Source organism: Muscardinus avellanarius, assembly GCF_963383645.1.
Source record: "Muscardinus avellanarius genome assembly, chromosome: 3".
In the NCBI taxonomy this organism is placed as follows: Eukaryota; Metazoa; Chordata; class Mammalia; order Rodentia; family Gliridae; genus Muscardinus; species Muscardinus avellanarius.
Genome location: NC_137788.1, coordinates 22,618,468 through 22,646,108, shown reverse-complemented (window position 1 = coordinate 22,646,108; position 27,641 = coordinate 22,618,468). Strand labels below are relative to the sequence as shown.

At 42.7% G+C, this 27,641-nt stretch overlaps 1 protein-coding gene across 6 annotated transcripts in view; it reads left to right on the top strand.

Moving 5' to 3' along the window:
• The window catches only part of EYA3 (EYA transcriptional coactivator and phosphatase 3), a gene marked incomplete at both ends in the record, with an annotated part of 81,265 nt that overhangs the window by 40,421 nt on the left and 13,203 nt on the right, over positions 1 to 27,641 (top strand). For 3 of the 6 annotated variants that reach the window (XM_080690609.1, XM_080690606.1, XM_080690610.1), the window contains 9 exons: positions 580 to 665; positions 1,391 to 1,574; positions 5,679 to 5,815; positions 7,795 to 7,878; positions 12,536 to 12,625; positions 16,197 to 16,255; positions 20,871 to 21,034; positions 25,725 to 25,839; positions 26,833 to 26,954. In XM_080690609.1, the coding sequence (XP_080546735.1) occupies positions 580 to 665; positions 1,391 to 1,574; positions 5,679 to 5,815; positions 7,795 to 7,878; positions 12,536 to 12,625; positions 16,197 to 16,255; positions 20,871 to 21,034; positions 25,725 to 25,839; positions 26,833 to 26,954 (1,041 nt within the window). Of the gene's footprint in view, positions 1 to 579; positions 666 to 1,390; positions 1,575 to 5,675; positions 5,816 to 7,794; positions 7,879 to 12,535; positions 12,626 to 16,196; positions 16,256 to 20,870; positions 21,035 to 25,724; positions 25,840 to 26,832; positions 26,955 to 27,641 lie in introns of all 6 variants that reach the window. The other 3 variants (XM_080690611.1, XM_080690608.1, XM_080690607.1) reach the window with 2 other exon arrangements.

Below are 27,641 nucleotides of genomic sequence, written 5' to 3'. Positions count from 1 at the left end.
AGCTCTGATTATATTGATATCGTCCGTATGAGTTGTGAATTGTATATGTATCCTTCCTACTCTGCTGTAGTAGGAAGAGTTGAAGACTCAGGTTGAAATAGAATGACACTTGAAATGTTTGGTTTCACCGGGGTGATGGTGCCCGCTGATCCAGTACTTGGAAGGCTGAGAGAGGAGGATCACAGGTTCACAGCCAGCCTCAGCAACTTGTGAGGCCCTCTGCAATTTAGTGAGACCCTGTTTCAAAATAAAAAATAAAATAGGGCTGGGAGGTGCTCAGAGGTAGAATGCCTCTGGGTTCAATCCCCAGTACTACAAATAAATAAATATAAGAGAGCTGGGGATGTAGATTGGAGGTGGAATGCCCCGAGTTCAATTCCCAGTACCACAAAAAAGAAAGAATGAAATATTTTGTTCTTAATCAAGTCTAAATTGAGTTATGTAAAAAGCAAAGCTAGTAATGTTTGTTTCCTTTTTAAATTAATGTTCCTTATCTCCTTGTAGGTAGGTTGGGTAAGACAATGTATTTCAGTGTCTTCTGGCCTTTTACATAGTATCTTTACACGCTCAATCCTACAGCTTCAAGCACAAACGCCAGCCTGATCTCCACATCACCCACAGTTGCCAGTGTCCCAGCAGCAGCGGTTGCCAGCATCTCCAGCCAGGTACCGTTCTGCCCTCACTGTCTCCATTGACACAGTTCATCTGTCTCACTCTTCCTCTCATAATCAGCTCCCCATCGAAGAAATGACCAGAAGATATATGGGCTGTGGAGCCCATGTTCTGAAGGCCCTAAGAGCTAGAACCCTCGATGGCTTCTCAGGCAGCCAGTCCATTTCCTTTTGTTCCCACTAAGCCCCTCTAGAATACAGTTGTCTACTGCTTTATCTAGTTTGTTTTTCTCTTCCTCTTACCCTACCCCACCCAGATAGAATGTCCATGAAGTCCATAGCCTAGAAGAATACCTGGCACCCTATTAACCTTAGTGAGCTGAGCATGGTGACACACACCTCTAATCCTAGTACTTTAGTAGCTGAGACAGGAGGATTGTATGTTTGAAGCCAGCCTCAGCAACTTGCTGAGATCCTGTTTCAAGTTAAAAATTTTAAAATACAGTACAAGGGCTAGGATTATAGCTCAGAGATAGAATACCCCAGGTTAAACCCAAGTCCGTGTGTGTGTGTGTGTGTGTGTGTGTGTGTGTGTGTGTGTGTGTTATGGGGGTGGAACTCAGGGGATTTCTACCTTTGGGCCAGACACACATTATTTTCATTGGGAGACTGCTGGATAGATAAATGAAAGTCAAATTAATGTTTTAGGAAAATAGTTACGAATAAGAGAAAGAAAGCCTCTAAGTCTTATTTCCTCCCTCCTTCCCTTTGTCTTACAGGACTATCCCACCTATACTATTCTTGGTCAGAATCAGTACCAGGCCTGCTACCCCAGCTCCAGCTTTGGAGCCACAGGCCAGAATAACAGTGATGCTGAGAATACCACATTATCAGCTCCTACATACCAGACAGAGAAGCCTAGCGTCATGGTACCTGTGCCAGCAGCACCGAGGCTTTCCTCTGGTAAGTACCGAAGCACTTTCTCCAGAGGTTTTCAGATGATGGTAAAGATGATTTTGTTCTGGAGTACGTCACAGTCACCATGCTGTTGCCTTTTCCTTCCAGGTAAGAAGTATTTAAATTTTTAATCAGGCTCTGATGAGTCACTGGTGCCTGAATTTTTACCCGATGATGAGAACAGAAAAAATATTAACAATGAAAGGGCTCCTCTCCTGCCCTCCCTGTGGCTTTAGTACACTTGTCACAGAAGATTTCATAACTGGAGTATGTTATATAAAAGTTGGAGGAACTCAGTTATAGTTTGGGCATATTCTGGACCCCTGGTCCTTTTCTTCCAAGAAATATATAAAATTTAGGCCATATGTGGTGGTATATGCTTGTAATCCCAGTACTTGGGAGGCTGAGACAGGAGGACCACAGGTTCAAAGCCAGCCTCAGCTACTTAGTGAGTCCCTGTGCAACTTAGTGAGACCCTGTTTTCAAATAAAGGATAAAATAGATCTGGGGGTTTAGCTCAGAGGTAGAATGCCCCTGGGTTCCATCCACAGTACCACAAAAAAAGAAAGGAAAGGAAAGAAATATATAATTTTGTGTGTGTGTGTGTGATACTGGGGGTGGAACCCAGAGGCTTTTCTACCTCTGGGCTATACTCCCAGACCTATTTTATACTTTATTTGGAAACAGGGTCTCACTAAGTTGCTGAGAGCCTCATTAAGTAGCTGAAGCTGGCTTTGAACCTGTGAGATCCTCCTATTTCTGCCTCCCAAGTGCTGGGATTACAGGCGTGTGCCACCACTCCCAGCCTGAAATATAGAAAAAAAAATTTTTTTTTTTTGGGTGGTACTGAGGTTCCTGGAAACCCTTCTACCTCCGGACTACACTCCCAGACCTATTTTTATATTTTTATTTGGAAACAAGGTCTCTTAAGCCAGCGAGGCTGGCTTCGAACCTGTGTGATCCTCCTGTCTCCACCTCCCAAGCGGGGACGGAGGGGGACTACAAGCATCCGCCACCACGCCCGGCCTTGAAATATATAAAATTTAACATAAAATTTCAAGAAGTTCACAGCTTTGAGATACATCGATGAATTATGATGTCCATGTTTAAAAAACTTTGACATGAAGGTTTTATTTTTTATTTATTTATTTATTTATTTATTTATTTATTTTGGTGGTACTGGGGTTCCTGGAAGCCCTTCTACCTCTGGGCTACACTCCCAGACCTATTTTTATATTTTTATTTAGAAACAGGGTCTCCTAAGCCAGCGCGCGCGGCTGGCTTCGAACCTGCGCAATCCTCCTGTCTCCGCCTCCCAAGCGCGGGGATTACAAGCGTGCGCCACCACGCCCGGCTGACATGAAGGTTTTATACACAAATTTAATAAGTATATACACATGTTTTTATAAGTCTCTATAGTAAATGAGAATTTGGTGGTTGTCACATCATGTAACTTAAGGGGAATACTGTTTATTCTAAACATACATGGATGCTGTATGTTTAAAACAGTATTGTATGTCAGTTGAACAGTTTTTATACATATTGCACTGAACAGTCTGGTAAGTAAATGAGCATGCAGGTAATTGCTGCTTCAAACTAACAATGTTGAAATAATTACAAATGTTAATACTTTCACTTTTTATTAGTTTTTCTAAATATCTTTGTTTTTCTTACCTTTTTTTTTGTGTGTGTAGAATTGGGGATTGAACCCAGGTGCATTCTACCTCCAAGTTACATCCCCCAGCTTTATTTTTATTCTTTGTTTTGAAACAGGGTCTCACTAGTATTCAGAGGACCTCACAAGTTGCTGAAGCTGGCCTTGAACCTGCAATCCTCCTGTCTCAACCTCCCAAGTACTGGGATTACACGTGCACTATCACGCTTGGCTCTCTTCATAACTTTTTTTTTTTTTTTTTTGCGGTATTGGGGATGGAACCCACGGGCATTCTACCTCTGGTCTACATCCCCAGCCTAATTTTTTTTTTTTTTCCTTTATTTTGAAACAGAATCTCACTGAGTTCCAAAGGGCCCCACTAAGTAGCTGGGGCTGACCATGAACCATGATCTTCCTGTTTTAGCCTCCCAAATGCTGGGATTACAAGTATGCACCACAATGCCTGGTTCATTTTTTAACTTTTGAATAATGAGGATTTTCAAACAAACAAAAGTTGTCAAGATAATACAGTGAGCATTATATATATAGCATCCACCTTCAACAGTTATTTTTTCTTTTAATGGTACTGGGAAATGAATCCATAGGCATTCTACCTTCAAGATATCCCCCCCCCCACACACACACACACACACACCTGATTCTTTTATTTCTTATTTGAACAACAGAGTCTCTCCAGGTTGATACAAGTCTCACTACTTGCTGAGGCTGTCCTTGAATTTAAGATCCTTCTCTCTAAGCTTCCTAAGTACAGGGCTTAAAGGCATGCACCACCACATACAGCCACTCTCAACAGTTAACCCCAAAGCAATCTAGCTACTTCCAAATTATTCAGGCATCCTTTGCTAAAAGATAAGTACTTGTAAAGATAATGACAGTGCCACTAGTCCAATCTTAAAAACTTCAACAATAATTTCTTAATATCCTAGTACCAAAAGGCATTCATATTAGTTTTTTTTTAATAAATGTTATAAGTGTCAGCTGGGTGTGGTGGCGCACATTTTTAATCTCAGTACTTGGAAGGCTGAAGAGTTTTATTTACCTTTGGCTATATTGGGATCCAAGCCATTCCACAAAGTATAAATATTTCAAAGAAACTAGATATACATAATTTTATTTGACAATTAAAATAAATGAATTAATAAATAGAAAATTGAGCCAGGCGTGGTGGTGCACGCTTGTAATCCCAACATTCTGGAGGCTGAGACTGGAGGATCGCGGTTCACGGACAGCCTCAGCTACTTAGTGAGGCCCTCTGCAACTCAGTGAGTCCTGGTTTCAAAATAAAAGAATAAAAAATAGGGCTGGGGGTACAGCTCAGAGGTCAAATGCCCCTGGGTTCCATTTCCAGACCTGCCATAAAAAGAAAAAAGAAAATTGGAGGCCGGGCATGGTGGTGCACGCTTGTAATCCCAGCATTTAGGAGGCTGAGACCGGAGGGTCTTGGTTCACGGACAGCCTTAGCTACTTAGCAAGAAACTACATTGTTTATTCAATACTGTTTCCCAGTCTGAATTTTGCTGATTATATCTTTATAGAATGTTTGACATATCCTACTGCCTTCTGTATTTTTTTGTAAATTATTAAATGGAAGTAGAGCACTGGCTTTCAGCTAGAAGTGATTCTGTCCCAAAGGACATTTAGCAGTGTGGAAATATTTTTGGTTGCCACACTGGATTAGGTATGCTACTGGCATCCAGAGTAGGGGTCAAAGATACTGATTAATTAAACATCCCACAATGTGCCAAACATTCCCCTCAACAAAAAATTACCTGACCTGAAATACCAGTTTTAACAAGTTGAGAAACCACGTTGGAGGAGCTGGGTGTGGTGGTGCACCCTTGTAATCCCAGGACCTGGGAGGCTGAGACAGGAGGATCACAGATTTGTGGCCGGCCTCAGCTATTTAGTGAGGCCCTCTGCAACTTAGTGAGGCCCTGTTTCAAAATAAAGAATAAAAATAGGGCTGGGGGTGTAGCTCAGAGTTAGAATGACCCTGGGTTTCATCCCCAGTTCGAAGAAGGGGGAGGGGGAGGGGGTAATTCAGGCTTTTTTTTTTTTTTTTTTTTTGGACAAAACAACATGATAAGCTGGCGCAGTGGCGGATGCCTATAGTCCCTACTACTTGGGAGTCTGAGGCAATTCAAGACCAGCCTCGGCAACATACTGAGGCCTCGTCTCACAAAAACAGCCTTTGTAGATGTTTCCTTCAGTAGGGACGCAAGCATGTGAAATCTGGTGGTAACTCTTCTTGTGGCATTAGCCACTATTGATTCTCTACTTTTAGATCTACTTTCCCAAATTGCTTACATAAAGTTTAGGGTTTTTTATCCCTGTGTTGTGATTCATAAGGTAGAGAAGAATCTACTGGTCTTTCTGCTCTGGTTCCTTAGGCTGTGGCTGCTGGCAATGTAAGTCTCACTTTTCCTTTCCAGGAGACCCTTCTACCAGCCCATCTTTGTCCCAGACAACCCCAAGTAAAGATGCTGATGATCAATCCAGAAAAAACATGACAGGCAAGAACCGTGGCAAGAGGAAAGCAGACGCCAGTTCTCCCCAGGACAGTGAACTGGAAGTACGGGGCGCAGTCACTTAAGTTGCCTGTTTTTGTTTTTCTAACTTCTGAAACTTACCAAACTACATGTCTGAAACTCAGAGATAATGTGGTTCTATGTTGTATGCCCTTTAATTCCTAAGCAAAAATAGCTGAATTGGCCAGGTAAAAAGATATAAGAAAAAGAAAACTTCTATGTCCATAACTTACCATATCCCTTTCAGATGCTTTTCATCAAAGCATTGAAAAAACTTTGCTGAATTTAGATAGCCTGGTAACTTTTTAATGGAAAAACAAACTATTCTCTATATTCCAAAGAACAGAACAGTGCATCTTATTCAGAAGGCAGAGGAAACACAAGTGACGCCCCAGATTCTCCATCTAGAAATCTCAAAGGGAAATGAGAAACTAGGCTGCTTCAAGCTCCAGTTCCTGGTTGACAGGAACAGCTCTAGTAATTCTTAATGAGATTGGCACTGCTTTATCCTGTGCTCTCAGCACAGTGGGAATATATCACAGACATACATTTGACATTTGGCTTTATTATTAAACAGAATAGAAAGACTTACAAAATTCCAAGCCAGGCGTGGTGGCGCACCCTTGTAATCCCAGGACTTGGGAGGTTGAGACAGAAGCATGGAAGGTTTGCAGCCAGCCTAGGCTACTTAGTGAGACCCTGTTTCAAAATAAAGAATAAAAATATAGGGCTGGAGGTGTAGCTCAGGGTAAGAATGCCCCTGGGTTCCATCCCCAGTGCCGGGGGAAAAAAAAAGAAAGTAGAGACATTTATACAGATTTTATAGAAATTCGACTTCTGAGCCACACCCCCAGCCCTATTTTTTATTCTTTATTTTGAAACAGGGTGTCACGTAGTTATAGAAGGCCTACTGGAATCACAAGGGTATGCTACCACACCTGCCTTCTTTGTTGTTTTCTGTTCTTTTTTTTTTTTTTTTTTTTTTTTTGGTGGTACTGGGGTTCCTGGAAGCCCTTCTACCTCCAGGATACAGTCCCAGACCTATTTGTATACTTCTTTATTTTTGAAAACAGGGTCTCTTAAGCCAGCAGGGCTGGCTTCAAACCTGCTTGATCCTCCTGTCTCCGCCTCCCAAGCGCAGGGATTACAAGCGTGCGCCACCACACCCGGCCTGTTCTTTGTTTTAATTATCTCTATTTTAACTTTATTTTTTTCCTGCTCCAGGCTTTAGGTTAATTTGTTCTTTTTGTCTAATTCTTTGCAGTATACAGTGTGTTTATAGAGTTGAGATTATTCACCTTGGTGCTAAAGATTGAATCCAAGGCCTCATGCATGAAAGGCATATACCCTGCCTTTGAGCTACACCATCAGTTCTCTTTTCTTTCTTTCTTTCTTTTTTTTTTTTTTTTCTTTTTTTTCTTTTTTTGTGGTACTAGGGATGAAACTCTTCTACCTCCGGGCTCGAACCCTTCTACCTCCGGGCTATACTCCCAGACCTATTTTTATATTTTTTTAAATTTAGAAACAGGGTCTCTTAAGCCAGCAAGGCTGGCTTCAAACCTGCACAATCCTCCTGTCTTCACCTCCCAAACGCGGGGATTGCAAGTGTGCGCCACCATGCCCGGCAGTTCTCTTTTTTTCTTCTTCTTCTTCTTCTTTTTTTTTTTTTTTTTGTAGTACTGTGGATGCAATCCAGTGGCCTTCTACCTCTGGGCTACACTCCCAGACCTATTTTATATTTTCATTTAGAAGCAGGGTCTCACTGAAGTTGCTGAAAGTGTCACTAAGTAGCTGAGGCTGGCTTCAAACCTGGGCGATCCTCCTGTCTCAGCCTCCCAAGTACTGGGATTACAAGTGTGCGCCACCATGCCCACTTTATAATTTAATTTGTGATTTCTTCTTTGATCCATTCATTGTTTAAGATCATTATTTAATTCCCCATATTTATGAACTCTCCAGCTTTCCATTACTGATTTCTCATTTCAATTGAAAGATACTAACTTTTTATATTTCCTTCCTTCAGCGGGTGTTTCTATGGGACTTGGATGAAACCATCATCATCTTCCACTCCCTTCTGACTGGATCCTACGCCCAGAAGTACGGAAAGGTAATTTGAGCCGCCTTCTTTTTTTGGGGGTGGTACTGGGGCAATCTACCTCCAGGCTACACTCCCAGACCTATTTTATATTTTTTTAATGTGGAAACAGGGTCTCTTACGCCAGCTCAGGCTGGCTTCGACCCTGTGCCATCCTCCTATCTCAACTTCCCAAGTGCAAGGATTACAAGTGTGCACCACCACGCCCGACAAGCCTTCTTTCTTTTATTGTAACTCCGTCTTCTATTGGAGCAGAAAAATTATTTTCTTTGCTTCCTTCATCTTACCCTGTTGGCTTTTACCATTCCGTGTAAAAGCTCGCCAGATGGCTTGCACCAGGCAGGCTACATGATCAAGTAGAGTTGATGGGAGAACAGACCAGACAAGGTGGGACAAGTGCTGAAGCTCTTTGAGAGTAGCATTTTATAAAGAATATAGAAGTGAGGCTCAAATCAGAGCAGTCTCAGGCTTATGCATTTCAAAGACTGATTTGTTAAACCATAACTTCTTTTAGGGGGGTACTAGGGATTGGACCCAGGAGCTTTCTTATCCAAGATACACCTGCAGCCTTTTCCTTCTTTTTTTTTTTCCTTCAGTCCTGGGGAGATGGAACCCAGAGTCATCTGCCTCCGAGCTACACCCCCAGTCCTATTTTTTATTCTTTATTTTGAAACAAGGTCTCATTGGGTTGCAAAGAGCCTCACTAAGTAGCTGAGACTGTCCTTGAACTGGGATCCTTCTGTCTCAGCCTCCCAAATGCTGGATTACAAGTGTGCACCACCATGCCTGGCTTATTTTTTGTTTTGAAACAGGATCTCATTAGGTTGTTGAGAGTTTCACTAAGTTAATGAGGCTGGCTGAGCATTTCATTTACTCAGATATATTCTAGATGTTAATAAATTTAAAATGTAAAAAATGTATTTCTAAAATATATTACATGCTTTTTAAAAAATAAATACACCAGCTGGGCATGGTGGTGCATGCCTATAATCCTAGTACTTGGGGGGCTGGGACAGGAGGATCTAGATTCAAGGATAGCCTTAGCAAGTATGAGACTCATTGACCTAGCAAGACCCGGTTTCAAAATAAACAAAACAGGGCTTTTGTAACTTGGAGATACAATCTCTAGGTTCAGTTTCCAGCACCTGAGTAAATAAATCGAAATTCAGTTTTTACCCAGGCATGGTACTGCACACCTATAATCCCAGTACGTGGGAGAGTGAGACAGTAGGATTGAAGGTTTCAGGACAGCCTCAGCAAGTAGTGAGACTCATCAACCTAGTGAGACCCATTTCAAAATAAAAAGAAAATAAGGCTGAGAGTGTAGCTCAGAGGGTTCTATCCCCAGTACCACAAAAAAGAAGAAGAAGAAGAAGAAAATAACAATTTTTGTTGTTTGTTTTCTTTTGGTGGTAGGGATTGAACCCAGGGACATTCTACCAGTGAACTGCACCTCAGCCTTTTTTATTTTTTATTTTTTATTTATTTATTTTTATTTATGTATTTATTTTTGTGGTACTGGGGGTGGAACTCAAGGACATTCTACCTCTGAACCACTCTTCCAGCCCTATTTTTTTTTTTTTTTATTCTTTATTTTGAAACAGGGTCTCACTGAGTTACAAGGGCCTCACTAAGTAGCTGAGGCAGACTGTGAACCCGATCCTCCTGTCTCAGCCTCCCGAATGCTGGGATTACAAGAGTCCGCCACCACACCCAGCTTAGTTACTATTTTAGAAATAAGGTCTTGCAAAATTGTTGAGGCTGGCCTTGACTCTATAATCCTTCTGTGTTAGCCTCCCAAATACTAAGATTGCAGTCATGCACCACCACACCTGGCTCTAGGAACAAATTTTCTAAAAAATATCCACTTCCGAGCCGAGCGTGGTGGCGCACGCTTGTAATCCCCGCGCTTAGGAGGCTGAGACAAGAGGATCGCATAGGTTCGAAGCCAGCCTCAGCTGCTTAGTGAGGCTCTAGCAACTTAGTGAGACCCTGTTTCCAAATAAAATAGAAAATAGGTCTGGGAGTATAGCCCGGAGGTAGAAAGCCTCTGGGTTCCACCCCCAGTACCACCAAAAAAAAAATATTCCACTTACTTTGCTGTCTCACTGTTCTCGGTTATTTTGTACTTTTCCTTTTTTTTAATGGCACTGGGGATTGAACCCAGAGGCATTCTACCTCTGAGCTAAACCTCCAGCCCAATTTTATTTCTTATTTGGAAACAGGGTCTCACTAACTTATGGAGGGCCTTCCTAAGTTGTGGAGGCTGGCTTTGAACCTATGATCCTACCTTAGCCTCCCAAGTATTGAGATTACAATCATGCGCCACCATACTTTGGCACTAACTATTTTTTTTTAGGAATGCTTTCCACAGGCTTTTACTGTCTAGGCTAGCCAGCAGACATAAACTCATAAGCTATATTATTAAAATGGTTATAAAAATCACAGCCTCAAAGTAAAGGACTGGCAATTCATTTTAAAGCAGCTTGCATTGATTTTCCTGCAAATATTTTGACTCTTTATATTTTATTTTATTTTATTTGTTTGTTTGTTTGTTTTGGTAGAACTGGGGGTGGAACCCAGGGCTACACTCCCAGGCCTATTTTATACTTTATTTGGAAACAGGGTCTAAGTTGCTGAGAGCCTAACTAAGTAGCTGAGGCTGGCTTTTAACTTGTGTGATCCTCCTGTCTCAGCTTCCCATGCACTAGCATTACAAGGGTGTACCACCACGCCTGGCATATTTTGACTCTTTAGCCTTTCTTTCTGTCTGAAATTGTCAGATGTCTGGCATTGTATATAATAAGAAGGCAATGTGGTTTGGAAGGATAATAATGCATATATAATTTTAGTAATAATGGCAATCTCTTCTGGAAACAGGAAATTTCCAAAAAATTAAGCAGATTGTTTTCAAGTGGGAAAACCAAAGGGGAAAGCTAGGCATGGTGGCACACACTTATAATCCCAGCATTTGGGAGGCTGAGATAGGAGGATCGCAGTTCATGGACAGCCTCAGGTACTTAGTGAGGCCCTTTGCCACTCAGTGAGACCCTGTTTCAAAATAAAGAATAAGAAATAGGACTTGGGGTATAGCTTGGAGGTAGAATACCCCTGAGTTCCATCCCCAGTACCGCCAAAAACAAGAAAGAAAAGGAAGGAAGGAAGGAAGGAAGGAAGGAAGGAAGGAAGGAAGGAAGGAAGGAAAGAAACCAAAGGGAAGCTGGGCGTGGTGGTGCACGCTTGTAATCCCAGCATTCGGGAGGCTGAGACCAAAGGATCGCCATTCGCGGACAGCCTCAGCTACTTAGTGAGGCCCTCTGCAGCTGAGACCAGGTTTCAAAATAAAGAATTAAAAATAGGGCAGGGGCTGTAGCTCAGAGGTCGAATGCCACTGGGTTCCATCCCCAGACCTGCAAAAAAAAAAAAAAAAAAAGAATACCAAAGGGGAATAATGAGTATGAATTTTTGCTGTAGGGCAGTAAGTTGATTTTTTTTTTTTTTTGTGTGTGTATATATATATATATATATATATATATATATATATATCCTTTACTTTTATGTGAATAAGTTGGGTTTTTTGCATTTATATATATATATTACCTTACTTTATGTGAATACTAGTTTCTAAGTGTCGAATTTCTCCATACCTTTTTTTCTTTTTTTCTTTTTTCTTTTTTTTTTTTGTGTGTGTGTGTGGTACTGGGGGTGGAACCCAGGGGCTTTTCTACCTCCGGGCTATACTCCCAGACCTATTTTTATGCTTTATTTGGAAACAGAGTCTCACTAAGTTCCTGAGAGTATCACTCAGTAGCTGAGGCTGGCTTTGAACCTGTGCAATCCTCTTGTCTCAGTTTCCTAAGCACTGGGATTACAAGTGTGCACCACCATGCCTGGCTCCATATCCTCTCTTGTTGCACAATCCCAGGTTCTCTTTTTCTTTTTTTTCTTTTTTTTTTTTTGCGGGTCTGGGGATGGAACCCAGGGGCATTTGACCTCTGAGCCACACCCCCTGCCCTATTTTTTATTCTTTATTTTTGAAACTGCGTCTCTCTGAGTTGCCGAGAGCTTCACTAAGTAGCTGAGGCTGTCTGTGAACCGCGATCCTCCGGTCTCAGCCTCCTGAAGGCTGAGATTACAAGCGTGCGCCACCACACCTGGCTCTTTTTTTTTCTTTCTTTCTTTCTTTCTTTCTTTCTTTCTTTCTTTCTTTCTTTTTCTTTCTTTCTTTCTCTTTCTTTCTTTCTTTCTTTCTTTCTTTCTTTCTTTCTTTCTTTCTTTCTTTCTTTCTTTCTTTTTTTGGTGTGTGTAGCATTACTGGGGATTGAACCCAGGAACACTCTTCCTCCGAGCTACACCCTCAGCCCTGTTTTTTAATTTTTTATTTTGAAACAGAGTCTCACTGAGTTGCAAAGGGCCTCACTAAGTTGCTGAGGCTGTCCATAAACTGATCCTCCTGTCTCAGCACCTCAAATGCAGGGATTACGAGTGTGGGCCACCACACCCGGCTTTCCCAGATTCTTATAAGTGCAAGTTCAGTAATATTAGAAACACCGTTGTGAGCCTGTGTTGTTTTATCCTTCATCCAAATAATTTTCAAGTATTTGAAAATCACAACCTGTGCTGTTACTACGAAGTGTGGTAATTTTTTCTTTCCTTTATTGTCTTCTAGGACCCAACAGTAGTGATTGGTTCAGGATTAACAATGGAAGAAATGATTTTTGAAGTGGCTGATACACATCTGTTTTTCAATGACTTAGAAGTAAGTATTTTAAATTGTCAGTAACTGTTTAAAGCCTATGCTTGTTATATTTGGAAGGTGTTTGCTTATGGAGTAAGGATGGAGATGTTAGGGTAAACAGGGTCGGGCTGGACGGGCAGCTGCCTCGGGCACATGGACTTGGAGGAGCAACGTCACGTTGGGTCACCACAGTCTTGCCTCTGGCCCTCAATTTTACTGGCTCAAGAATTTCATTTTTGCTTGCTTATTTGGAAGTAATATAGCATTAGGGGAAATGCCAACCCATCGGGAAAAAGACTGGTATATAAATTAATATTCTACTTTATTAGTCAATATTAAATAATAGGCTAGGCATGGTGGCACACACTTGTAATCCCAGTATTTGGGAGGCTGAGACAAGAGGATCACAGGTTTGAGCACAGCTTCAGCAACACAGCAAGACTTGGCAACCTAGCCTGACCCTGTTTCAAAACAAAAGTTTACAAAAAGGACTAGGGTTGTAACTTGGAGATAGAATGCCCCTGAGTTTAATCTCCAGTACCAAAAAAATTAAATAATACATATAAAATGGGTTTATTTGTACTCTCAGTTACTTTTTTTTTTTTTTTTGGTGGTACTGGGGTTCCTGGAAGCCCTTCTACCTCCGAGCTACACTCCCAGACTTATTTTTACATTTTTTTAAAATTTGGAAACAGGGTTTCCTAAGCCAGCGCGCGCAGCTGGCTTCGAACCTGCACGATCCTCCTGTCTCCGCCTCCCAAGCGTGGGGATGACAAGCATGCGCCACCATATCCGGCTCTCAGTTACATTTTGATTGTATTTTGTTCTTCAGTTTTATCTTCATAGAAGATAGTACCTTGATTTGTCCGATGTGTATATGATTGCTCTAATTCATTGTACATGTTTACTGTCCGTGTATAGGTTAAGCTTATATACAGAATCATTTTATAATTAGATGCCAGGAAAATCAGGTAACACTAAGAACTTCTTGGAAAATTCCTTTTCTTTCTGAGGGTCTGAGGATGGAACTCAGGGGCATTTGACCTCCGAGCTACAGTCCCTGCCCTATTTTGTATTCTTTAATTTGAAACAGGGTCTCACAGAGTTGTGAAGGGCCTCACTGAGTGCTGAGGCTGTCTGCAAACCGCAATCCTTCGGTCTCAGCCTCCCAAATGCTGGGATTACAAGTATGCGCCACCACATGCAGCTTGAATTTTCTTTAAGATTAAGTTCACCTTTGAGGTGAGCGTGGTGTAGTAGAAGGAGCCACAGAGCTTGTAGTCAGAAGACTAGAGTGTGAGTTGCAAGTTGGGAAAGTTTTATTCCATGCTGGGCCACAGTTAGACAGCTGTCCTGTGCAAGAAACTGATAGTCACTCTGCTAAGGGAGTGGATTGCTGAGAGACAGGAGGGAGGGAGCAGGCTTTGAATTCTGTATTGTTTTCTACTTATAGTACCAAGATTTTTAAAATCATGAAGTTTTTGTTTTGTTTTGGTTTTGGTTTTTTGTTTTGTTTTGTTTGTGGTAGTGGGGGTGGAACCCAGGGGCTTTTCTACCTCCAGGCTATACTCACAGACCTATTTTATACTTTATTTGGAAAAAGGGTCTCATTAAGTTGCTGAGAGCCTCACTAAGTAGCTGAGGCTGGATTCGAACCTGTGTGATCCTCCTGTCTCAGCTTCTCAGCCTCCCAAGTGCAGGGATTACAAGCATGCGCCACCAGGCCTGGCAAGTTTGTTTTTTTGTTTGTTTGTTTTGTTTGTTTGTTTCAGTACTGAGGATGGAACCCAGAGGCATTCTACCTCTGAGCTACATCCCCAGCCCTATTTTTTTATTTATTATTTTGAAACAGGGTCTCATTGAGTTGCAAAGGGCTTCACTAAGTAGCTGAGGATGGCTGCAAACTCAGATCCTCCCGTTTCAGCCTCCCAAATGCTGGGATTACAAGTGTATGCCACCACACTCAGCATGAAGATTTGAAAGTAAAATAAAATAACATTTCATAAACACAAAGTAATCCTATTACTTTAAATACTATTTAGTTATACTCAACAGTTCTCCAGCAAATTAAATTATAATATGGCTCAGCCGGGCCTGGTGGCACACACTTGTAATCCCTGCATTTGGGAGGCAGAGACAGGAGGATCGCACAGGTTCGAAGCCAGCAACGCTGGCTTAAGAGACCCTGTTTCCAAATAAAAAGTATAGAAATAGGTCTGGGAGTGTAACCCAGAGTTAGTAGGGCTTCTAGGAACCCCAGTACCACCACCAAAAAATAAAAATAAAAAATTGTAATATGACTCTAAACTCCACTGCTTGTATCTAAATTCCCTAATCAATAATTTTCCCTCAACTTCATGTATGAATAAGAGAGCATAGTTTTTATTCAGCAAACATTTATGAAAAACTATGTGCCAGTGATTATTGCCAAATTGTATTTGTAATGATTTGCTAGATGTAGTCCTCAATCAGCACTGAAAGTTCTATGAAGAATTTGACCTGAATGTGTCCCTGTCCCCAGATCAGTGGTTCTTAACTCAGAGGCAGAAGAATCACTTGGGGAGCTTCTTAAACTGGAGAGCTGGGCATGGTGGGACATGCTTGTAATCCCAGTATTCGGGAGGCTGAGACCAAAGGATCATGGTTCTGGTTCTCAGACAGCCTCAGCTACTTAGTGAGGCCTTCCACAACGTAGTGAGACACTGTTTCACAATAAAGAATTAAAAATAGCTGTGTGGTGGCGCATCCTTGTAATTCTAGCATTTGGGAGGCTAAGACTAGAAGATCGTGGTTCACAACAGCCTCAGTTACTTAGTGAGACCCTTTGCAACTCAGTGAGACCCTATTTCAAAAATAAAGAATAAAAGCTGGGCGTGGTGGCACATGCTTGTAATCCCAGCACTTGGGAGGCTGAGACAGGAGGATCACACAGGTTTGAAGCCAGCCTCAGCTACTTAGTGAGGCTCTCAGCAACTTAGCGAGACCCTGTTTCCAAATAAAGTATAAAATAGGTCTCGGAGTATAGCCCAGAGGTAGAAAAGCCCTTGGGTTCCACCCACAGTAACACACACACACACACACACACACACACACACACACACATAATTAGGTCTGGGGGGGATATAGCTTAGAGGTAGAATGCCCCTGGGTTCCATCCCCAGTACAAAAAAAAAAAAGGAGAGGGACCATAGGAAATGTATCAGGCTTCAAAGGAAGTCATCCAGCAAAGGAGGGCAGGAGTGAATGGTACTCTCTCTATAAGAAAAACCATTGGGCCGGGCGTGGTGGCGCACGCTTGTAATCCCCGCGCTTGGGAGGCAGAGACAGGATGATCGCACAGATTCGAAGCCAGCCGTGCGCGCTGGCTTAGGAGACCCTGTTTCCAAATATTAAAAAAATGTAAAAATAGGTCTGGGAGTGTAGCCCGGAGGTAGAAGGGCTTCCAGGAACCCCAGTACCACCAAAAAAGAAAAAAAGAAAAGCCATTGGTATTTCCCCTTCCTGCTGTTATACGTGGTCATTTTAGAATATGTCATTGTAGCGATAGCACTTCTACCCCCCTGTGCCAAAATAGTGTTTTATCTTTTAACAGGAATGTGACCAGGTGCATGTGGAAGATGTGGCTTCTGATGACAACGGCCAAGACTTGAGGTGATGAACACAATGAACTCTTGAATATCATAGACTTGTTATGTGCAAGATACTGTCTGGGTTCAGAGGAAAACAAAGATTAAAAGCACACAAGCGCCGGGCGTGGTGGCGCACGCTTGTAATCCCCACACTTGGGAAGCGGAGACAGGAGGATCAGAGCCAGCCTTGCTGGCTTAAGAGATCCTGTTTCCAAATAAAAAAAAATATAAAAATAGGTCTGGAAGTGTAGCCCAGAGATAGTAGGACTTCCAGGAACCCCAGTACCACCAAAAAAAAAAAAAAAACCAAAAACAAAACAAAAACAAAAAACCACACAAGCCAGGCATGGTGGTGCAAGCCTGTGATCCCAGCACTTGGGAGGCTGAGGCAGGAGGATGGCAGGTTCAAAGCCAGCCGCAGCTACTTAGACAGTCTGCAATCTAGTGAGATCTTGTTTTAAAATAAAAAATGCTAGGATTGTAGCTTGGTGAATTCCTCTGGGCTCGGTCTCTGTTAACCACCCTCCCCCAAATGCAATGGAGAACAGAGAAGAGAGTGATTCTGGTGGGGTCAGGGAACAGGTACTGCCAGCGCTGGAGAGGTGCCAACACCTTCGCAGTGGGGCAGCCTTTAGCAGCAGCACGTCAAGAACAGGTAGCAGTGATGGGATGTGGAGGCAGCATTCCCAGGTAAAGCACATACCAGTTTTTCTCTGGACAGATTCTCAGTCAGGAGAAAAGGTGATTCCAGACAGCATAGTTTGTGGATACTAGGAAGCCTCAGTTTCTTCAGTGAGATGACCCGTGGGAGCCTAATGGCGTCAGGAATAACTACGGAAGACAAACCTACCTTGTATTACAGTGAAGTCTCAACCGCAGACACAGAGCTGAGTCTCCTCCTTCCTCTCTTGGATACTGTGTTCTGGCCTGGTGCTTTTAGCCAGAAATTATCCAAAAATGTGTCCACTTTATATTTAAAGACTTTTAAGGAAAAGGACTGTTGGCATCTACTCTTTTTTATTAATGTTTTATTCCTTTTCTAGATAAAATGCTCTTTCCTGTGACTACTCTAAAACTAAGTATTCCACCCACATGTTCTAAAATGCAAAGTAGCAGAACTGGACATATCCTCTTAGTAAGGCTCTAATAAACTGTTGAAAAGACTGGCAGATTTCAGTTTCCAGAGCAGCAGAAGGTGGTGCGTGGTGTATGTTGCCATGGTGAGCACCATTCTTATGGACTTTCTTGGCCATTTTACAAAAAAGCCTGGTATGAAGCACTTTATAATCCACTCTGGCTGGGCATGGTGGTGCAGGCCTGTAATCCCAGTACTTGGGGGGCTGAGACATGAGGATCACGGGTTCCCAGCCAACCTCAGCAACATGAGGCCACCGCAGCTTAGTGAGACCTTGCTTCAAAATAAATAATAAAATAGGACGGGGGGTGTAGCTCAGAGGTAGAATGCCTTTGGATTCAATCCCCAGTACCATGCACAAAATAATAATAATAATAATTCCACTCTGAAACCCAGTTTTGGTTTGATTTTTCTTATACTTGTAGCTAACCAGTAATTACCCTTGGAGGAATGGTTACTGGGATAAACCTAGGGACATTCTATATCTGAGCTACACCCTCAGTCCTTTTTTTGAGGGGGGGTCCTTGGGAGGATATTCGGGATGGAACCCAGGGCCATTCTACTTCTGAGCTACATCCCAGCCCTATTTTTATTTATTTATTTGTTTGTTTGTTTATTTCCTGTGGTGCTGGGGATGGCACCCAGGGGCATTCTACCTCTGAGCTACATTCCCAGTTCTAATTCTTTTTTTATTCTTTATTTTGAAACAGGGTCTCACTGAGTTGCAAAGTGCCTCACTAAGTAGCTGAGGGTGACTGCAAACTGCAATCCTCCTGTCTCAGCCTCTAAATGCTGGGATTACAAGTGTGTGCCACCACACCTGGCTTACTCTATTATTTTGAAACAGGGTCTCACTAAGTTGCAGAGGGCCTCACTAAGTTTCTGAGGCTGTCCACGAACTGCAATCCTCCAGTTTCAGCCTCCTAAATGCTGAAATTACAAGCGTGCACCACCACACCTGGCTCGTGATCCTGCAATCCTCCTCTCTCAGCCTCCCAAATACTGGTATTGCAAGCATGTGCCAGCACGCCAGGCTCCTATTTGACTTTTGATTGAACCACATAGTCTTTTTGGGGGGGGGCAGTACTGGGGGTGGAACCCAGGGGCATTCTACCTCCAAGCTATACCTCCAGCCCTAATTTTCATTCTTTACTTTGAAACAGGGTCTCACTGAGTTGCAAAGGGCCTCACTAAGTAGTAGCTGAGGCTGTCCTCAAACCCTGATCCTCCTGTCTCAGCCTTCCAAATGCTGGGATTACAAGTGTGCACCACCATGCCTGGCTCAAACCACATTGTCATTTTAAAATATTAACATAGCCGAGCCAGGCGTGGTGGCGCACGCTTGTAATACCCGCGCTTGGGAGGCTTAGATAGGATGATCGCGCAGGTTTTCGAAGCCAGCCTCAGCTACTTAGTGAAGCTCTCAGCAACTTAGTGAAACCCTGTTTCCAAATAAAATATAAAATGGGTCTGGGAGTATAGCCCGGAGGTAAAAAGCCTCTGGGTTCCACTCCTAGTACCACCAAAAAATAAAAAAATAAAATACTAATTTAGCCAAGCATAGTGGCACATGCTTGTAATCCCAGTACTTGGAAGGCTAAGATAAGATCACAGGTTCGTGGCCAGCCTCAGCAACTTAGTGAGGCCATCTGAAACTTAGTGAGACCCTGTTTCAAAGTAAGAAGTAAAATAGTACCAGGGGTGTGGGTTGGAGGTAAAATGTCCTTGGGTTCAACCTCCAGCACCAAAAACAAGTAAAATCTTACTTATTCCAGCTATTCCACTCCTGGGTATCTTTACAAAGGAACTAAAATCAGAAAACTATAGAAATACATGCATAGTTACGTTTATAGCAGCACAATTCACAATAGCCAAATCACAGAACCAACCTAGGTGTCCATCAACAGATGAATGGATTACAAAATTATGGAATATTCACACAATAGAGTTCTTCTCAGCAGTAAAGAACAATATTATGTCATTTACAGAAAAATGGGTGGACCTGGAGAACATTATGTTGAGTGAGATTAGCCAGTCACAGGGAAGAATCAAATGCTTTCTTTAACATGCTGAAAGCTAGGGAGTAATCAGGATACAAGAGGGGTTTCAGGTTATGGAGGAGAAAGCTCAGTGGAGCCAGGGAGGTGATGTAGGGAAAAAGGAGGGGGAAGTGAGGGTAGATGAAGGAACTACTTCCATCAACGTTATACTTATATGTGAGAATATCAGTGTCAGTCTCAGTACCCTGTGTGAGGAGGAGGGGGAATGGGGAGGGCCCGGGGAAAGCCCACCAAAGTGCTGTGTGCATGCATGCCACTATCACTGTGATTCACATTGTGATGTGAGATTGTAGTGCACCACTACATGTACGTAAAAAAGCTTTGCTTATGAACGCTTACTCTTTCCCAGTTTATATAACAACACTCTCTGCTATATAACAGATTGCTTCCCAAAGTAGTAACGCTGAAGTAAGCATTTATCATCTCATGGTCTCTGTAGGCCAGGAACTTGAAAGCAGCTGAGCAGGTAGTTCTTCTTCAGGGTCAGTGGTTGAAACCCAGGTGCTGGTGGAGCTGCAGCCATGGAAGGCGTGCCTGGGCTGGGAGCCTGCTTCGGCTCTCTCCTTCGACTGGCGACAGGAGGCCTTGGCTCCTCACTGTATGGTCCCCTCTGTCGGGAGCCTGAGTGTCCTCACATCTCAGCTGGCTTCTTCCACAGCAGAGGAGAAAAGGAGCCTAGTCTCTGAAGTTAACATGTTGCTTGCATCACATTTTATTTACATTCTAATTATAGCCCATACCCAAAGGGGAACAGAATTACAAGAGAGGAGTATCAGAGAATTTGTGGACATATTTTGAAACCACTAATCAATCACCCATAAATAAACTACCCAATAATCACTGAAGTAAAACATCTGCCATATCCTACTATGATTTATAATTTTGAATTCCATTATTTTTCACATTTCTCCTTTTTTCCATTAATTTTAAAAAGATGCTATATCCCAACCCAATCTCTAGGGGATGCTAGTGCTTGAATTATTTCAACCTCTCTTTTTGCTGGGGATTGAAACCAAGGCCTCATGGGCTTCGCAGGCATTTCTTTACTAGAATAAGAGTGAGATAAAGGAAGAAATAAGGGTAGACTGACATGCGAAGATTAGGAAGAATATTCTTTGTGTATGTGTATGGTATTGGAAATGGAACCCAAAGGCATTCTACCTCTGAGGTATACCCCTAGCCCAATTTTTTATTTTGAAACAGGTCTCACTAAGTTGTGGAAGGCCTCACTAAGTAGCTGAGGCTGGCCATGAACCTCCTGTCTCAGCCTCCCAAGAACTGGGATTACAAGCGGGCACCACCATGCCCAATTTAGAGAAGATTCTTAAAATCATTGGCTTTGTTTATCAGATGCCAGGAACAATACAGAGAATCCCAAGTAGCACTCAACCAAAAACCCTATGCCATAAGGTTTTAATGTTCATTATTCTCTTTCTTTGCAGCAACTATAGTTTCTCAACAGATGGTTTCAGTGGCTCAGGAGGCAGCAGCAGCAGCCATGGATCCTCGGTGGGCGTCCAGGGAGGTGTGGACTGGATGAGGAAGCTGGCTTTCCGCTATCGAAAAGTGAGGGAAATCTACGATAAGCATAAAAGCAATGTGGGTGGTAAGTGTGGCATGCCTCGGTCCAGTTCTGCCTCTTCCTGATTCCCGGGCTTTCCTTCCCCAGGGTCCTGAGATCCCCTGCAAGTGCTTATGAATTTATGTGATAGCAACATAATATTCTGTATCAAAAAGCCAGTGGTCTAATTGAAACCCTTTGGGGAAAGAGCACTATACTTTTAATGAACATTCAAATAACAGAAGAAGCTCTACACTTCTCATTTGTCTTAGCATAACTTTGGAAAGTTCTCTTGTTTTTAGACAAATTTTTTTTTTTTTCCCCCTGGGAATGGAGATGGAACCCAGGGGCATTCAACCTCCAAGCTACACCCCCTGCCATATTTTTTATTATTTTTAATTTGAAACAGGGTCTCACTAAGTTGCAGAGGGCATCACTAAGTAGCTGAGGCTGACTACAAACCACAGTCCTCTGGTCTCAGCCTCCCAAATGCTGGGATTACAAGCGTGCACCACCAACTCCCGGTGACAAATGGTTTTTTAAAAGAAATGTTAGCCAGGCATAGTGGTACATACCTATAATCTAGTACTTGGGAGGCTGAAACAGGGAGATCACAGGCCAGCCTCAGCAATTTTTTTTTTTTTTTTTTTTTTTTTGGTGGTACTGGGATTCCTGGAAGCCCTTCTACCTCTGGGCTACACCCCCAGACCTATTTTTTATATTTTTTTTAATTTGGAAACAGGGTCTCTTAAACCAGCGTAGCTGGCTTCGAACCTGCTCGATCCACCTGTCTCTGCTTCCCAAGCGTGGGGATTACAAGCGTGTGCCACCACGCCCGGCTCAGCCTCAGCAATTTAGTGGGACCTTGTTTCAAAATAAAAAATAAGCCGAGCGTGGTGGTGCATGCCTGTAATCCCAGTACTTGGGAAGCTGAGACAGGAGGATCGCACAGGTTCGAAGCCAGCCTTAGCTCTCAGTAACCTAGTGAGACCCTGTTTCCAAATAAAGTATAAAATAGGTCTAGCGGTATAGCCCAGAGGTAGAAAGCCCCTGGATTCCATCCCCAGCACCACCAAAAAAAAAAAAAAAAAATAGGGCTCGGGGTATATCCAGAGGTAAAATGCTCCTGGGTTCAATCCCCAGTACCACACACACAAAAGAAATGTGTTAGCCGGGCATGGTGGCACATACCTGTAATCCCAGTACTTAGAAGGCTGAGATAAGAGAATTGGAGGTTCAAGGCCAGCCTCAGCAACTTAACTAGACCTCATTTTAAGTAAAATAAATAAGCTGGCGTGGTGGTACATGCTTGTAATCCCAGTATTTGGGAGGCTGAGACAAAAGGATCTGGGTTTGCAGCCAGCCTCAGCTACTTAGGCCCTTTGCAACTCAGTAAGAATAAAAAATAGGGCTATGGGTGTCACTCAGAGGTAGAATGCCTCCGTGTTCAATCCCCAGTACTGCAAATAAATAAATAAAGCTAAAGGCTATGAGTGTAGCTCAGAGGTAGAATGCCTCTGGGTTCAGTCCTCAGCACAACAAAGAAAAAAGAAATGTGTTTAGGCTAGATGTGGTAGCACAGGCCTGTCATCTCAGAACTCGGGAGACTAAGACAAGAAAATCACTATTTAAGATGTCATCTTAAATTTAAGATTGAAGGCCAGCCTCAGCAACTTGGTGAGCCCTTGTTTCAAAATTTAAAAAGGGCAGCCAGGTGTGGTGGTTGCACACTTGTAATCTCAGTACTCTGAGGGCTAAGAGGGAGTGTGAGACAGGAGGGATTGCAGGTTCACAGCCATCCTCAACTACCTAGGCCCTCCACAACACTGTGAGACCCTGTTTCAAAAAACAAGAATAAAAAGCCAGGTGTGGTGGTGCACGCTTGTAATCCCAGCATTTGGGAGACTGAGACAGGAAGATTGTGGTTTGCAGACAGCCTCAGCTACTTAGTGAGGCCCTTTGCAACTCAATGAGACCCTGCTTCAAAATAAAGAATAAAATATAGGACTGGGGGTGTAGCTTGGAGGTAGACTATCCCTAGGCTTAATCCCTAGTACCACAAAAATCAAAATAAATGTTTTTGGTAGAGTAGTGTGTTTTTGTTATACCTGTTTGTTTTGTTTGGGTTTCTGTTGTTGTTTTGATAGTAGGGATTAAACCCAGGGCACTCTACTTCTGAGCTAAAACCACAGCCCTATTTTATTTTGTTTTGTTTTATTTTTTTGTGTGTGTGTGTGGGTCTGGGGATGGAACCCAGAGGTATTTGACCTCTGAGCTACACCTCCTGCCCACTTTTTTATTCTTTATTTTGAAACAGGGTTTCACTGAGTTGCAGAGGGCCTCACTAAGTAGCTGAGGCTGTCCGTGAACCATGATCCTCCAGTCTCAGCCTCCCAAATGCTGGGATTACAAGCATGCACCACCACGCCCGGCTTCCTATTTTATTTTGAAACATAGTCTTACTGAGTTACTGAGACTGGCCTCGAACCTGTGATCCTCCTGTCTCAGCCTCCAAAGTACCCAGATTGCAAGTGTGTGCCATCACTTTTTGCAGCATGTCTTTGAGTCACAACCACTGTCAGTACTAGTTGATAAGATACCACATTTGGGAGGTTCATTTTTATAACCATCAGGACAAGTCAAGTAGAACTTGTTACTAAGTTTATAGTAGATGGAAAACTAGGTTTAGGTGTGTGCCATCACTTTAGGTTTAGGATTATATGTTGGCAGTGTCCATGTGTTGTGATTTTAAAGAACATTCACATGGACATTCTTTCACCCAAAAACATTTTAGATATTACTTTACTTGCCACTATGCCTAAAAGTCTTTGTGTGTGTTTGGGTGGGGTACTGGGGGTTGAACCCAAGGGAATTCTACCTCCAAACTACACCCCAGTGAAACAGGGTCTCACTAAGTTGCATAGGACCTCACAAAATGCTGAGGCTGGTCGCGAACCTGTGATCCTCCTGTCTCAGTCTCCCCAGTACTGGGATTACAAGCCTGCACCACCATGCCTGGCTTAAAATCTATTATTTGCAATTAATTATAGATTGTTAAAATTAGAAGAGACATTAGAGATCTAATTTGAGCGCTTCATTTGGCAGTTGAGAAATTAACATCCTGATCATAGGGCTAGCAGGGGCAGCCATCCCCTGTCACATAATAATTTAGTAGCCATACTTCATCCCCTGACTTTGGTTTTAGTGCACTTCACATTCATGCCATTCCTATTTGAGTGAGGTCCCATTTATGAGAAAATATTGAAAACTGTGACCCATGTCCTCAAAGGCACACATAACACAGGATCGGTTGTATAAGAGAGGGCATCCAGTACTTGGGAGGCTGAGACAGGAGGATCACAGATTTGATGAGAGCCTCAGCAAGTAGTGAGACTTGTCAACCTAGCAAGACCCTGTTTCAAAATAAAAATAAGCCAGTAGTGGTGGCGCACGCTTGTAATTCCAGCATTTGGGAGGCTGAGACCAAAGGATTGCAGTTCGCGGACAGCCTCAGCTACTTAGTGAGGCCCTTCTCAACTCAGTGAGACCCTGTTTCAAAATAAAGAATAAAAAACAGGACAGGAGGTGTGGCCTGGAGGTCAAATGCTCCTGGGTTCCATCCCCTGACCCGCAAAAAAATAAATAAATAAAATAGGGTTGGGGTGTAGCTCAGAGGTAGAATGCCCCTAGGTTCCTCCCCAGCACCACACACACAAAAAAAAAAGGTTGTATGAAATTTCAGGGATTACATGGACTGCCAGAGGCTTTGTGTAGTCAGGTTTTCATCACTGAGATAGAATACATAAGAAAATTGAGACTGTGCTTTGGAGGTTTCGGTCTGTGGCCAGCTGGCTCTACTGTTCCTGGACTTGTGGTAAGGCAGAGCATCATAGCAGAAGGACATGGAGGAGCAAACCCACAAGCCCCACAGCAGTGGGAGCAGAGAGAGGGGAAGGTGCCAGACAAGGTACAGTCCCTGGGCACACCCTTGAGGACCCACAGTTCCCAACCAAGTCCCATCCCACAGTTGTTACTATCTCCCAATAAGCATTCAGTTCTGAACCCATCAATGCACTCGGCCAATGTTGAGCCTAGAGCCTTCAGGATCTAACCACTTCCCCCAAAGCCTCACTCTATGCCAGAGTCTCGTTTCTTTTTTCTTTTTTCTTTTTTTAGGTTTAAGTCTTCTTTATTTACAGCATAAGTTGCTAAAAGGTTTTGTTTTTTTTTTTTTCCAGTTTAAGTCTTCTTTATTTACAGCATAAGTTGCTCAAAGGTTGTTTTGTTTTGTTTTGTTTTTTTCAGAGTCTCATTTCTAATGACAGAGTTCCTACCAGTTGATCTTAGTGTTGCCATTGTGCCCCCCTAGCAAAACCTTTTTTTTCTTTTGTGGTACTTGGGATTGAATCCATGGGTGCTACAACTGAGCTACATTCCCAGGCCTATTTTATTTTGAAACAGGGTCTAGTTGCTGAGGTTTGCCTTAAACCTGAAGTCTTCCTAGTTCAGCCTCCCAAGTACTAGGATTACATGTATGTGCCATTATGCCTAGCCAAAATATTTTTATAAAGTCAAAATGGCATTTTGAGTAGTGCTACTCCAAGGTTTCTCCAAGAAGAGAAATGTATTAGCTCAGGGAATCACGCTATTTTTAAATTGAATTTGTAAGTTGCTTTCTCAGTATCAGCTGGTATATGTTATCAGGTAATAAGCATGTCTGCTTTTATTCCTAAAGGCCTCCTCAGTCCCCAGAGAAAAGAAGCACTGCAGAGATTAAGAGCAGAAATTGAAGTTCTAACAGATTCCTGGTTAGGAACTGCACTGAAATCCTTACTTCTCATCCAGTCCAGGTATGGAAATGATTCTAAGTCTCAACCTGTCAGAGACACTCTTTCCTACCTAGTCCAAGAGAATCCATTCCCTAAAATAAGGTTTGGGATGGAGCGAGAGATGTCTCAGTGACTCAGGGAAGTATTTAAGTTAGGTAGAGTCAAGGACACCATATGTTCACTGCAGCCCTAGAGTTTTAAGAGAATATTTATATGTGGAAGCCCTTTCCCTCCTCTTAGTTTTTGCTCACAAGCTAAAACATGGTAACCCATAATCTCTACCCCAGGAAACAGGAGAATCAAGGAATACAAGTAGGAACACAACACAGTGGACAGGAAGTTCCAAGAAATGTATCCAGATTGTCTCAGGAAGGCAGGATTCAAAGGGAAGAGCTGCATTGAGCAAACTAGGAGGTGTCCTCTTGGAGTAGACTGGGGAGGACCTGCAGCTGTATCTGTACCAAAGCGCTATTGTCCCCTCCACGGAAGAGCTCTGGACCCACAGCCCACTGAGCTGACACTGAGTATTGGCCCTGCAATTAGGGGAAAGACTGTGGAATCTGAGTTGCAGCTGAGTGATGAGCAAAGAGAACTTATCTCATTTATAGGCTGAATTATATTCAGATTAAATAGAACTAATGTTAAATAGAACTCTGCTGTGTACTTTTTTCCTAAAGCATGGTATCAATGATGTGAGTTAGTGGTATTTGCTAACAAGTTGCTGGGAGCTAGGATGGTCAGAGGAGAATAAGGATGAGTCATGTTGCTGCTCTGTGTCTACTGAAAAACGAAAAAAAGAGAGAGAGAGAGCGAACAGGATCACTGCCCTTTGATACAGAAAATAAAATCTTCAGTAATAAGAGTAATAACTGGACATTCGCACTCAATAATAACCAGGCCCTTTGAGGTTAATTTTAATAGTTATATCCTAAAGAGTTGGCTCATTAGAATTCTTGCTCCCAGATTGGCTTAATTTCACATTTTTCTTTTCCTTTCTTTCTTATTCCATTCTAGAAAGAATTGTGTGAATGTTCTGATCACTACCACACAGCTGGTTCCAGCCCTGGCCAAGGTTCTCCTCTATGGACTTGGAGAAATATTTCCTATTGAAAACATCTATAGTGCTACCAAAATTGGTATGGCTTATGTTCTATTTCTTGTCACTAGCCTTACAAAAGAACTTTTCCTCATGTGTCTCTTATTTGCCAACTCATCTATAGACACTTTATATGTGTTATCTATACAACAGTTGACCTGATACTTTTTTTTTTCCTTTTTTTTGTGGGTCTGGGGATGGAACTCAGGGGCATTCTACCTCCAAGCTATACCCCCAGCCCTATTTTTTTTCTCTTTCTTTTTTTTTTTTCCTGGTGGTACTGGAGGTGGAACCCAGAAGCTTTCTACCTCCGGGCTGTACTCCCAGACCTATTTTATACTTTATTTGTAAACAGGGTCTCACTAAGTTGCTGAAAGCCTCACTAAGTAGCTGAGGCTGGCTTTGAACCTGTGCAATCCTCCTGTCTCAGCCTCCCAAGTGCAGGGATTACAAGCGTGCGCCACCATGCCCAGCTTTTTTTTTCCTCCTTATTGTGAAACAGGGTCTCACTGACTTGCAGAGGGCCTCACTAAATACCAAAGGTTGGCCACAAACTGGGATCCTCCAGTCTCAGCCTCCCAAATGCTGGGATTACAAACTGTGCCACCATGCCCGGCTTGCCTGATACTTCCGATGAGACAAATTGCCTGCTCAAAGATTCAGCCAGTAATTTACATAAATACACTCCTTTTGTAATATTTGGAAGAATATAATTTTTAACTTGAAA